The sequence below is a fragment of the Mus caroli genome, chromosome 6 (genome assembly GCF_900094665.2).
Source record: "Mus caroli chromosome 6, CAROLI_EIJ_v1.1, whole genome shotgun sequence".
Lineage (NCBI taxonomy): Eukaryota > Metazoa > Chordata > Mammalia > Rodentia > Muridae > Mus > Mus caroli.
Window position 1 is genome coordinate 49,845,010 of NC_034575.1, and position 13,209 is coordinate 49,858,218.

Below are 13,209 nucleotides of genomic sequence, written 5' to 3' on the forward strand. Positions count from 1 at the left end.
TAAAAATTAAAAAAAAAAAGAACAGGCCACTTTACAGGTGCAGGAATAGAGGCTCATCATGCAAGAGTTGGAGGCAGCTCAAGCCGTGGTTGATGTAGAGTGTCCTAAGGAAATGCATGGGGAAGCTGAAACAGGTTGGCTAGTTCATTTTTGTCTTATTGATCTTTCAGACTGGGTGGATCTTTGTATGGTTGTGGGAGCTCCCTACTGCATAGCAGACGTACCTGTCTGCCTTCCATCCTTGGCCCCTGCCTTCAGCAGTAAACACATTGCCAGACATTGTTAAATGTCCCCAAGGGGAGTCAAATTTTGTTGTTAAGTGCCACTCATTTAAATAATATGAACTGCTATGAATTCTTGGTATCGATTATTAATACCACTAATGCTGGTCGGGGAGATACTAATTGTCAAGGATGATCAATCATGCACTTCTTTGGGTGTGGTAGCCTCTGTCCTTTCTTAGTTATGTCTTCTCTGTAGTCATTGATTACTTCTTGCCTGAGTCTCCTCAGCCTGCAAGTGAGGAGCCCTGTGTGCTGTGTGCCACCCACGCTGGGCCACATGTGCAGAAAATATTTTCAGCATTTTGTTGACAACGATTAAGGGTGGAAAAATAAAGCCCTGTTGATGTCAAATGATTCCCAGATGCAGATGTGGTGGTGGGAGGCTTTCCACATTCATGACACAGGTTCGGTAGAAACACATCTGGCACCCCAAGCACAGATCCCGACAGCCCTGTAACTGGATATGGCTGTTCAGTGATCAAGACCCCTTAGCTCCCACGTCATTCAGGGTTGTCAAAGGTGACATTCACTTTCAAGTTCCAAGTGCTGAGCAAGATATAGTCTTGTTTAGGACATTGCCAGTAGCCTGGCCAATTGAGAGCTTGTATTTTAAAGTAGAAATAATGAAAGTGCGTCTCTTCACTTTGATAATGGAACATAGATGCCCTGCCCCTCTTGAGTGTCCCAACTCCTGGAATCCCTCTGAGAGTCCTCCAACTAGCCTCAGCTTCCCCTCTGGACAGGGGATTATCAGAAACTCTGCCTAGCCCCATGTGAAGCTGGGGGCTTTGATGCTGCAGTTGTCACCTTGTCAGGTAAACCCTGTGGCACACTCTTGGGCGGCATAAACTGTGTTTAGTGACTGACTGACTGACTGACTTGTGATGCCAGGGATTTGAACCTGGAGCCACACACATGTTGACCCAGTGCGTTACCACTGAGCCCCAGCCCCAGCCCTTCAAAGTCACTTTTCATAAGGCTCATTCAAATCTTCCAGGCTCCCCTGTCACTTGCCCCTCGTCTCGTTGGTCCTCTCAGCTCACCCTCCAGCCCTGTGAAAGAGACTTAAGAGCATCAACAAATCTGGGGCTCCTTGAAACATTGAGGCAGTCCTGGGCACCTTATTTTCTGAGGTCCTGTATTTCTGGTGCAGGTATAGGAGGCCTCTCTGAGTAAGGCTATTGGGGAACTGGGCTCTGAAAACAAAGGGAAAGCATCCTGACTAAGTGGAGGTTTCCTGTGGCTGTCACCTCTCTATACCCTGTCTGTGTTCTCTGGGTTCTGGCTGTCAGGATAGATATACTCAGACATCAAGGTGGTGTAGCAGAGCTCAGCCACCCCCTGCTGAGGACACGGAGTCCCATTTAGGGCTGGTGGTAACACAATGTCCCTCCATCCCGTTCAATATTCAGCTGGGTGTCCCTTCTGTTGGCCCTGCCTACACGAGTAGCTAGCTACTGGGAAGGTGAGGCAGCAGAGATGCAGCTAGGTGGCATCACCAGAGACAGCCTGGGAGGGAAGGGCCACGGCTCACTGAGGCTGACTGCAGGCACCATTGCCATGGATGGCCTGAGGCGGGCTACCTGTATCCTCTGCTTGCTGAGCCTGTGGGGAGTTGTAAGTAGCCAGCTCAGATCTTTGTTCTCTTGGGTGGTGGCAGTCTGTGGTGGGGGAACTCCTGAGTCTGGTGGCTCCCTCCTTCCTTCCCTGACTAATCTTAGGACCATGTGGGGCTGGCAGATGTGTGAATACCAGCTCTTCCAGCTGTGATATTTGAGAACTCTTCCTTTCATAGAGCCAGGCTTGGAGAAGTTTCAGAAACCAGCTACTGCTCCCTGGCCTGTATATAGGGGTATGGGGAAGCCAAGAAAGGAGGCTTCCCTGAATGTGCTCCAACCTTCCAGCAGACTTTCTGGGTTGCTGTCAGTAGCATCAAGGGCCAAGAGGGGAGGAGTCACAAGACACTAGGTGGGAGCATACGGGAACGGAGGCTACCTTCTTCTACTGCCTTGCCAGGGGTGACCACCTATCCCAGTACCTCACTGTCCTTCAATCAAGAGGCTGGCATCTTCAGACTGTGAAGTGAACTCTGTGACACTTGAGCTTTCGTTTGCCTCTGGGTAAAAAACGAGAGACTTGGACTAGATGTGGTGGCTCAGCCTTTGTGGACACTAGAAGATTATCATGAGTTTGATGGCAGTCTGAGCTATGCAGAGAATTATAGGTCAGTGGACCTAAGGCTACCATGCCGCAGGGAGGGGATAAGGATAAGTGATCTGACCTGTCCAGGGCTGGCATGAGAGTGTCATGCAGCTGGCATATGAGTGTCACACAGGTAAGTTCTATGAGTTATGTACCTATATGGTACAAAAGACTCATATCCTCCTCTGTGTACACAGAATCTGGAAAGCTCCATTTCAGGGAGGGAACCCTACACCAGAGGAGTCATTCAGTAGCTGGGGTAGATAGGAAGATCCCGAGTGTGTGTGTATGTGTGTGTGTGTGTGTGTGTGTGTGTGTGTGTGTGTGTGAGAGAGAGAGAGAGAGAGAGAGAGAGACAGAGAGACAGAGAGAGACAGAGACAGAGACAGAGACAGAAACAGAGAGACAGAGAGAGAGGGAGAGAGACAGACAGAGACAGAGAGACAGACAGAGAGAGAGACAGAGACAGACAGAGACAGAGACTGAGAGACAGAAAGATACAGAGAGAAAGCAAGATGTATATGAATCTTGCAAGGATTTGGTTAAATCTTGAGAGATGATGTTAGGAATTCGAGCTCTTTAAAGAAATGGTCAAATTTCAAGTCTTAGACAAACATCAGATCTCTGCCTATCCTGGAGCACTTGGGCTCCACACAGTCCCTGAATCACCCATTGGAAACACAGAGATGTGCAGGAAATCTTCAAGACCATTTCTTGTGGTCCCCAGGCTGTGGAATAGGTATTCAATCTACAATCTTTATCATCATCAAGCATGCATGAAGGCAGCTTCCTTTATCCCACCTAATGATCAACTCAGTTGCCCCATGCAGGGCCCTCATCATCCACCATACTTCAACACACCCTCATATGTCCACCTTCCCCGATCTCATTGTCTATATGTCTGTCTGAACAGTCATCCACTCCACCAACCGTACAGTCAGTCCTGTCCCCCTCCACACTGAGCCCCTCCTTCTGTTCATTGTTCCTTTATAGCAGTCAGATGTTCCTGTCTTCTTATTCTCCCATCTGCTCGTATTCTCTCCCACTCACTAGTCTATACATCTGCTCATGTAACTTGTCTGAGACACATCAGATGTTAAACCCAGGTGGTCTTTCTGGAGTCTCCTGCCCTGGCCCGAGACATTTCTTCATCTTCAGGAAGCACCATAGTTTCTTTCAACCCTTTCCATCATGTCCTCTCTGATTTGGTCCCTGTGCCCTCTTGTGACTACTCTGGGCCCACTCAGATAATCGAGGTCATCTTCCTGCCTGGAGATCCTTGACCATATCTGCTAAGTCCTTTGGCTCTGTCAGGAGACACATTTACTGGCTTTGGGGACTGGGACATGGACATCTTTGGGGTCCATTCTGCCTCCCAGAGTTGTTTAATGCAGAAACACTTTCAGAGCCCAGAAGTGTATAGAGTAAGGGGTGGTGGGGAAGGAGAAAAGGCCTCGTCAAGGGCTGCACTGTCACAGAGATGGGAACTCTCTATGGCTTTCTCTAATGTGTCTTAGAATTCCTTGCCAGGAGAAGGAAAACTGCATCTGTCCCTCCCTTCTTCCTCACTCTCTCTGCCCCTCCTTCCTTTCTTTCCCTCCCTCTCTTCTTTCTCCTCTTTCTTCTCCTCTCCTTCCTTCCTCTTTTTTCATTCCTCCCCTCTCCTTTCTGAACATCCCCCCTCTATGCCCCACTCCTCCTTCCTTATGCCCCACTGCTTATCAAACATGCCTTGATATCTGTGGGGCAAATGGGCCTTTCTCAGAATTAGGGCACAGAAATGTATCAGGCTTGGTCTCCCTCCATCTTCAGGTCACTACAACTAGAGCACACGAGGCCTCCAGTGGGCTTGGCTCATTCTGTCACAATTTCCCATAGACACTGGGTCACCTCCACCTAGAATGTGACTTCATCACTCAGCTGAGAGACGATGAGCTTGCATGTCTTCAGGCAGCAGAGGGGACCACCAACACCTCCCTGGGTATGAAGGGGTGGGGATGTCCCTGGTCCTGACATCTCCTCCAGCACTGCCATTCAGAATCTCCTCCCTCATAGGTTACCCCATGTCTCCTCCTTCTCCACCTAGGATGCCCTGGGTCCTGGGATGGGCTGCTGTGCTGGCCCCCAACAGGCTCTGGCCAGTGGGTCTCTCTCCCCTGCCCTGAATTCTTCTCTCACTTCGGCTCAGACACAGGTGAGTGGCCTAGCTAAGGCAGGGCTGCGCAGCATGCGGTTCCTTCTGGTTTGCACATCACTGGTTCGGTGATGGACTATCCTGGATTTCAATCTTCTAGTGTTACCCTGAAAAATTTAGTCATCTTGAACTATGACTAATAGCACCAACCTCCCAGTGCAGGATTAATGATAACACTGGAGAAAGGGAGGTGGTACCATACTGAGGAGGGTGGGGAACACCTCATCGTCCACTGCACTTCCTGTCCACTTCCACTTGCTGTCCTTCCTGTCTCTTATGGGAAAGGGGTGGGTGTCATACTTCCTGCCCTTAGGATGTAGAGGTCCATCATTCCACTCAGCAGAGCTTTCCTGGAGAACAGAGACAGACTACACCAGTCCAGAACCCAAGCCATGGGAGAAGAGGACTCTTCTGTTCTTGTGGTTAAGAATGTGTATACACCTCACAGAACCTTCCCACCATCTTCTGGGAAGGGAGGAATTCTATAAGCAGAGACTCTTGTTTGCCTCTAGGGGTTGTGAAGAGGGACTGCACCATCACTGGCTGGTCTAATCCCTTCCCACCATACCCTGTGGCTTGCCCTGTGCCCTTGGAACTGTTAACCAAGGAGGTAAGCCCCGTATGTATGTAGCTTACTATCTCAATGGATGCCTATCATCCCCACTGTAACCATCACATGGGTGTAGTAATTACAGGAGCTGTCCAGCAGATGGCAGGAGAGTGCCTCCTGACGCTGGTCCATTTACTTAAGGGTGAGGGAGAAGGGAAGCAGAGGCAGACTGGAAGCCATAGTCATCCACCTCTTGGCCAGCTTTTTCTCTTCCTAGTTTTTGGTGCAGGATGGGGGGTGGGGGTGGGGTGGAGCTTTAGTTATTTCAGAGGGAATAAAGATTGCTGCTGTGTTAGACAGGAAGTGCTTGCTTTCTCTGGTCCTCCACCAGTGGTACAGTATACTGGGCTGTGGTATGGGCAAGCAGATAAAACTCAAGGGTGTAGTCATTACAGAGACCCCCAGCTATGGACATCATACTTTACACTGTGCACAGCTCAGGGTCTTCTCAAGGCCCATCCACACTCACAATCCCATTTCTCCCTGCCCTCGGCCCTAAGAGCAAAAAACGCTGGTGTACTTACCTTTCAGATGAAGAGACAGGTCAGAGAAGCACAGGGATGGCTTGAGATGAACAGCAAGCTGGAGTTGCAGTACCTGGTCATACTATGTCCCTAGCTCTCACTGAATCAAATACTTGGGTCCCAAAGAGCCTTTCCCCACCTGCCTGGGGCTGTTCCTGGTACCCAGGAGGTTACCTGTATATGGGGTGGCCGTGTTCTCAAGCTGGTAGCTAGCTGGTGTCAATAATCAGGCCCAACTTCCTCCTGTGCTTTTGCCGCTCTCCAGAGCCAGGTAGCTTCTGCTGGCTCCTCCCACTTCCATTGCAACTGGGAATCCTTATCTGAGCATCTCTATCTGAGGGGCAGGCTCTGTCCGAGGCTTTCTGTGGTATCAGTGCCTGGGAAGCTGGTGGCGATGCCAGACTCCTGCTTGATTGCCAAACCTTTCTTCTGCTTCTATTGCCCCCTCCCCAGAAATCGTACTTCTCCACGGTGAAGATCATCTACACCACGGGCCACAGCATCTCCATTGTAGCCCTCTGCGTGGCTATTGCCATCCTGGTTGCCCTCAGGTTTGCCACCCTTGTCATTTGCTCAAGAGCCATCACTGCCTCCCTACTACCTGGGGACCAAGTCTGGTTCTTGGCCCGCATAGTCAAGAGGGGCTCAGATCCAGGCGAGATGACCTTTGTTGACCTCTTGCTCCCCCTGCCCCTCCCCAAGCCCCACAGGTGGGCCCTCTCTTCACACAGCAGGGCTCTGTTCTCTGGCCACACCTTTCCTCATGTGGATCTCCTCCTGTTTGCTCCCAATGCCTTCTTTTCCTTGGTGGTGTGTTCACCCCTGCCAACACTGGAAGCCCAGCTCTCATCCAGTTCTAAGAGTCCTCCTTGACACCTGCATGGCCCTCTTTTGATGGTTGCAACATTCTGACCATTGTAGTACTTTTTGGTACCATTTTTTTTCTTTTCAGTATCAGGGATTGAACCCAGGGTTCCCTGAATGGCCTCCACCAGCAAGCCCACCCTCAGCTCTTACTGCTGGCTGTAATGGCTTTCCAGGCTTCAAAGGTTGAGTTCCCCCATGGGACTATGCCTCAGAGGGTAGTTCTCTGATCATCAGAGGCTCCCTTAGGCTCTTGCTGGGCTGTGGTTGCCTCTGCACCCACAGTTACAAAACCATCTGAAGGCAGGGATATAAGAAACCCCTGCTCCTTACCTGAACTTAGGCCAGGAAAATGCTGGCCAGCTGACCTTCAAGGTCAAACTGACACATTTGTCTCACTTTCTACCCAGTTCATTGGGTCTCATTTTATTTGATATGGCTTTGGCCACTCTGTCTTGGCTCACTTCTGCGCAGCTTCCCAGCCATGCCAGTCTTGGTCTAGACCCTGGGAAGGTCTTCTGCAGTCAGGACTTTATGTTCATCTCTCCTGCCCCTTCCAGGAGGCTCCACTGCCCCAGGAACTACATCCACACGCAGCTGTTTGCCACCTTCATCCTCAAGGCCAGTGCTGTGTTCCTGAAGGATGCCGCCATCTTCCAGGGAGATAGCACGGACCACTGCAGCATGTCCACTGTAAAGACTGTGGCTGGAGGGAGTTGGGGCAGGGGGAAGAGGGCAGAAGACAGGCCTGAGTGTGCCTGACCTGTCGCTCCACAGGCTGAGGCTATGACAAGGGCAGTGGCAAGGGATGGAAGCCTCAAGCTCTCCCCACGCATTCATAGATCACAGTGCCCATACGAGCAGCTCCCTTTGCTAGGGGCGCCCCACACCATCATTCCTCTTTCATCAATGTTTCCATTTCAACTTGGTCACAGCAGCTCCTGTGCCAGCCAGCCATGTCATTGCCTTTAATGAGTGTGCAAGGACCTGGGTAGAACTTGGCTCCTCCTTCCAGAAGCACCCAGGGGACAGGAAGCACCCAGACCTGGGGACTGCTGGGTAGGGAAAGCAGAGAATTAAGAGAATGAAAGGGGTTCAGGGAGGAGGCGGCCTTGGAGCTGCATGGGCCCAAAAGCAGTGAGATAGGGAGGAAGCTTTTAATGAGAGGAGAGTCATCACACCAGAAATTGGAAGTCGCAAAAGTAGAGGGGTGGGGAAAGGAGAGGAGAGGAACAGATTGAAAACTGAAGGGGTCAGAGTTCAAGGTCTTTGAAAGTGTTCTGGAAATGAATAGACAAGTGAGTACCGGGACCAACAAGTGGGCTGATTTAATTAATGAATTAATCACTGACTGCACTCACTTAGGCCGGGCAGCACACCAAGTACTTTACATGTATTATCTCTTTTGATCTTAAAACGCCTTGAAGGCCTCACTTTAATCCCATTTTGTTAACGAGGGGCAGTTGGCCAGGTCACCCAGCCACACAGTTGGGGAATAAATAGAGCTTGGGCAACTGGGCTCAGAGGTGGTACCGTAGCCCATAGAGGCAGGTGAGGGAGGAGCGAGCCAGATGGGTGCATGCATGATGAACACATCCTATATCCACTGATCAACGCTGTGTGTGGATAAGCAGTCCGTGGTTATCACTTTAGAGGAGAAACTTCAGCTTAGGAAGGGTGCATGATGACAGAGGGAATAGAAAGGTGTGTGTGTGTGTGTGTGTGTGTGTGTGTGTGTGAGAGAGAGAGAGAGAGAGAGAGAGAGAGAGAGAGCCGTGAGAGGTCCTAGAGTTCTTCCTTTTTTCACATACAGAGCACTTAGGCTGAGATGGTTTGCATGGCTGACAGAGGACACAATGAACCTAACCTGTGTGTCTGTGCTCTGACCATCACAATTATACTGTCCAATTCCTCCTATGGCATCCCAAGGAGTGGAGTGGTCCAGCCCAAGGTGGAGGGGACCTGAGGGTTTGGTGTCTCAGTGGAGTGAAAGAGATCCAATGGGGCTGAAGTCGGGGGTGGGGGGTGTCCAAGCTCTGAAGCATCAGGTCCCCACTCTCAGGTCCTGTGCAAGGTCTCTGTGGCCATCTCACATTTGGCCACCATGACCAACTTCAGCTGGCTGTTGGCAGAAGCTGTCTACCTGAGCTGCCTGTTGGCCTCCACATCCCCCAGGTCCAAACCAGCTTTTTGGTGGCTGGTCCTCGCTGGCTGGGGTGAGCATCAAGGGGTCATTGGTCACTATAGGAGAGGTGGAGGTTGGGAAGGCCGTGGGAGCTCACAAAGAAGCCTTTTTCATTGTGAGTGACTCTAAGGCTCAGGGAGGGGGAAGGGGCAGGCCACAGCCCTGTGCTGAACATTGGGAAGTAGACCAGATCCCCTCAAACCATTACCTGGCTCCACCATTATAGTCTGCATGTGGCTAACAGATTGCTGGGAGGTAGAGGCTACACTCAAGGCAAAGGATGCAGAGCTCTCACTCACCTCTGTGTTATTTCACCCACAGGGCTCCCCGTGCTATGCACTGGTACGTGGGTGGGCTGCAAACTGGCTTTTGAGGACACTGAGTGAGTAGAGCAAGTTCCTCACCCCCATGCTGTCAGCAAGGCGTGTCGTAGACCATCTAAGGAGAAGGAGGAAGAGGAGGAGGAAGGGAGGAGGGGAATGGGATCCCTAGGTTAGAGTGTGGCAAGTGGGCAGGCTGCTGGTAGCACGGGGGTGAGGTGGGATAGGGTGGGGGTGGGGCAGGAGTTCAGGCAGGAGAGGTTGTCAGAGATATGAATCTCAAGAGATCAGCTCTGAGTAGGTTTTCTAAGGACAAGAAATGTCTGGACAAGGATGAGAAAGGCCAACCAGCCTTCACTGGGTCTCTCCTATGGAGAGGCTGGAATAGAAGATCAGGCAAGATGAAGACAGAGTGGGGCTAAAGACTTGAGCACTAGACAGAGAGGGGCCCCAGGAGCCATAGCAGGTGTGTTGAGGAGGTGCCTTATCAGGGTAGAAAAGGGGCACTTTCAAGACTAGGCTTTCTTCTTTCCAGGTGCTGGGACTTAGACAACAGCTCCCCCTGCTGGTGGATCATCAAAGGGCCCATAGTCCTCTCTGTTGGGGTCAGTCTCTGAGGCCAGTGTTCTTTGCTTTATTAACCTAGCCTCCAAGTTTCTTTACATGGCCCTGGAGGGGTGGCTACATGATTATCCCAAGGGAAACCAGCGTCTACTTTCTCTGACACTAGTTGATTACATCAGCACCTAGACCTGTTTTCTAGTTTCCATGTGTCTGGCTTGCAGAACATGTCTTGCTGGGGTGCTAAGTGGTAGTGGATGGCACCTACAGGTGGGCACTCAGCTGCTCCTATTCCCGATGTGGCATGGCTCCTGCGGGTGTGTGATCTCTCCCCAGCAGAGAAACTGCACAGTGACAGACAACTGCTTTGTACCTGAGAGATCCTGAGAGGTGGCTGGAGGCAGGTGGCCAGACCTGGCTCTCTCATCTGTTTTTGCCAGGGCTGGTGTGTGTGTGTGTGTGTGTGTGTGTGTGTGGGTCCTCAGTCGTTCTCTCCCTGCACCTCACATGTTTGGGATTCCTAGTCATCAAAGGGGATGGGGCCAATCCTAGGCTAGCCACCTAGTGCTGCCTCTGACCTTTCCACCCACTTCCCTGTGCCTCATTTCCAGGTGAACTTTGGGCTGTTTCTCAATATAATTTGTATCCTGCTGAGGAAGCTGGAGCCTGCACAAGGCGGCCTACACACACGGGCTCAGTACTGGTACCATTCATGTGTGTGTGCATGCACGTGTGGATGTGTCGTGTGTGTGTGTGCGTGTGTGTGTGTGTTATGTATCTGGAGAACCATAATGGAAAGCACTTGGAGGGAATGACATTTGTTTTTGTCTCGTCTGACAGCTATCCCTTACCCTGGTCCTGTCCTTTTCCCCATGTCCCTAGAGAGAGAACAGATCTGGGCCCGGCCTCCCATGAGATTACAGTACAGGGAAGAGGCACACAAAGCTGCCAGTTACTATGGTAAATGGCTGACAAGGGCTGCATCTATTTCTATGGGGCCCGGAGAAGGAGATTATGTCTAAATGAGAGAAAAGGGCAATTAGAGAAGGGTTCCTGGAAGAATTAAACTTAGAAAGATGTACATAGACTCTGGAGTAGCCGGGATAACTGCAGGGCCACATAGTGTGATGGCCCTTAAAAGTCAAGAAGCCCAGAGGTCTGTGTGGAGGACAGAGTCTCCAGGATGGATGATGATGGACAGCTTCAGAGTCTAGAATTTGTCCTTCTCCAAGGCGGCTTTCCAAGTCAACACTTCTCCTTATACCGCTGTTTGGAATTCATTACATCATCTTCAACTTCCTGCCTGACAGTGCTGGCCTTGACATCCGTGTACCCCTGGAGCTGGGGTTGGGGTCCTTTCAGGTGAGAGCCCCTTACAGACACTTCTTCCTTCCAAGGACTAACTTCATGTGAGTGTGAGGCCTATTCGTCTATCTGTTTAATCAGCCATCCATCTTTACCTTTTATCTCTCTACTTATCCAAGTGCTGATACATTCATCTTCACATTCCCCAGATAGTCATTCATCCACCTATGTATCCATCAATCTACTCATTTGTCCATCCTTTATTCATTGTCCATTAAACAATTCAGTTACCCCTTTTTCCTTCAACCATCCCTCCCTCCCTATCCATCCATCTACTCATCCATCCATCACTTATTATCTATCCATCAATTCTTTTCTTCCTCTCTCTCATTAATCTATGCATTATTGCTATCAATCAATTCACCCAACCACCTATCCATCTTTCCATCCCCCTTGTACCTATTCATCTTCTTCCTTTCTCCTTCCTTCCATCTTCTCCACTCACTCATGCATCATTCTATTCACCTTTATCTACACACCCACCCATCTATCCATCATCCGTCCATCCATCCATCCATCCATCCATCTGTCCTTTCTTCTATTTCTCCTTCCTTCAGTAAACTTGCCCATCTTTCCATCCATCCATCCATCCATCCATCCATCCATCCATCCATCCATCCATCTGTGCATCCATTCTTTTGATTCTACTTGCCCATCCATACATTCTTCTTTTCATTCATCTGTTCATCTATCCTTCTATCCCTATGTTAACCTAACTATCCACCTGCACATTCTTCCATCTGTCATTCTTTCTTTTTATATATCCATCTAATCTATCTATCTATCTATCTATCTATCTATCTATCTATCTATCATCCATCCATCCATCCACCAGTATATTCATTCTTCCTTCTGTTCCTCCTTCCTTCAGTCCACATGCCCATATAGTCATCCTTCTTTCATTCATCTCCCCACTCATCCATTGTTCCACCTATATGTCTATCCACCTATCCATTTGTCCTTCCTACCTTCCTTCCTTCCTTCCTTCCTTCCTTCCTTCCTTCCTTCCTTCCTGCCTGCCTGCCTGCCTTCCTTCCTTCTACCTACCCATCTGTCCATCCATCCAAATGAATGCATTTACTCATCTTATCTTTTCAATTCTTACCGAGTACCTATTATATATCAGGCAATGTGCTCACTAATGCAGATACAAAAATGAAGATACACAGTGAGGTGTGGGCTATCTATACAGCTCTGGCAGGCATGCCACAATGACTACATGACTTGGTATGTCTGGTGCAGTGACTGATGAGTGAGGGAGAAGACAAGAGAAAGACTGCCAAATTCCAAAGTCAGACCAAAGTGTTCTGATGGAGTCTTTTCTTCTTTTTGACTCTATAGGGCTTCATTGTTGCTGTCCTCTACTGCTTCCTCAATCAAGAGGTATGTGTGCTCCCAAAAGCTCACCTTTATTCAACAAGTAGACCTTCTTCTCAGCTCCTTTTCTTTTGCCCTGGTCCTGTAAATCCCAGCATGGTTGACTCTCATGATCCTCCACTCTTGTGGTCCTTTGTGTGAGTAGGTTCTGTTTAACCTGAATACTTTTGAACATATTCCTTCTATGAGCTGGGCTATGTTCTACAACAAGCTCATGAGATGGAGGTGTTTCAAGGGTCAAGGGAGGATAGAGGGCAGAGTAGATCACTTGGGGGACAGAGAGAGTGAAAGAACAGGGACAGAAAGTTACAGGTCCATATAGAAGGAACTGGGGAAAAGAGTCAGATACAGAGACAGAAAGAGCCAGAGCAGAGCAGGAAACAGAGAAACTCTGGAAGAAAGGGACTCAGACTGGGTTGCCAGAAGTGGAGGCAGGAGTGAAGCAAGCAGACACAATAGAGGCCATGACACATGTGGGATTATAGGAGAAGGCAGACAGCTGAGAAGAGACAGTCACCCAGGAGACCCTGTGGCTTTTCTTCTCATTAAAGTCGTGCTGTGCAGAGATGGAGTTGGCTGAGTCCAGATCTCCAGAACTCTGGCAGCATGCACAGGTAGGGTCACAGCTTTTCCTGATGGCCCTGTGTCTGCCATGGGCTCTGTGGTTAGCTCTGCGGTAATTCTGTGGTTAAGGAGTCCCTTTCTCCCTCCCTCCCTCCCTCC

The 13,209-nt window shown here is 49.9% G+C and overlaps 1 protein-coding gene across 2 annotated transcripts in view; it reads left to right on the forward strand.

Annotated features, from left to right (window-relative positions):
- Positions 1-1,743: 1,743 nt before the first annotated feature.
- Ghrhr (growth hormone releasing hormone receptor) overlaps positions 1,744-13,209 on the forward strand; it is a 12,578-nt gene continuing 1,112 nt past the window's right edge. Inside the window, exons 1-12 of one of the 2 annotated variants that reach the window (XM_021165530.1) lie at positions 1,744-1,901; positions 4,365-4,467; positions 4,573-4,680; positions 5,193-5,290; positions 6,268-6,365; positions 7,239-7,371; positions 8,741-8,894; positions 9,185-9,245; positions 9,719-9,788; positions 10,356-10,447; positions 10,977-11,106; positions 12,451-12,492. In XM_021165530.1, coding sequence (XP_021021189.1) covers positions 1,764-1,901; positions 4,365-4,467; positions 4,573-4,680; positions 5,193-5,290; positions 6,268-6,365; positions 7,239-7,371; positions 8,741-8,894; positions 9,185-9,245; positions 9,719-9,788; positions 10,356-10,447; positions 10,977-11,106; positions 12,451-12,492 — 1,227 coding nt within the window. In that variant the 5' untranslated portion in view covers positions 1,744-1,763. Of the gene's footprint in view, positions 1,902-4,364; positions 4,468-4,572; positions 4,681-5,192; positions 5,291-6,267; positions 6,366-7,238; positions 7,372-8,740; positions 8,895-9,184; positions 9,246-9,718; positions 9,789-10,355; positions 10,459-10,976; positions 11,107-12,450; positions 12,493-13,209 lie in introns of both variants that reach the window. The other variant, XM_021165531.2, reaches the window with a different exon arrangement.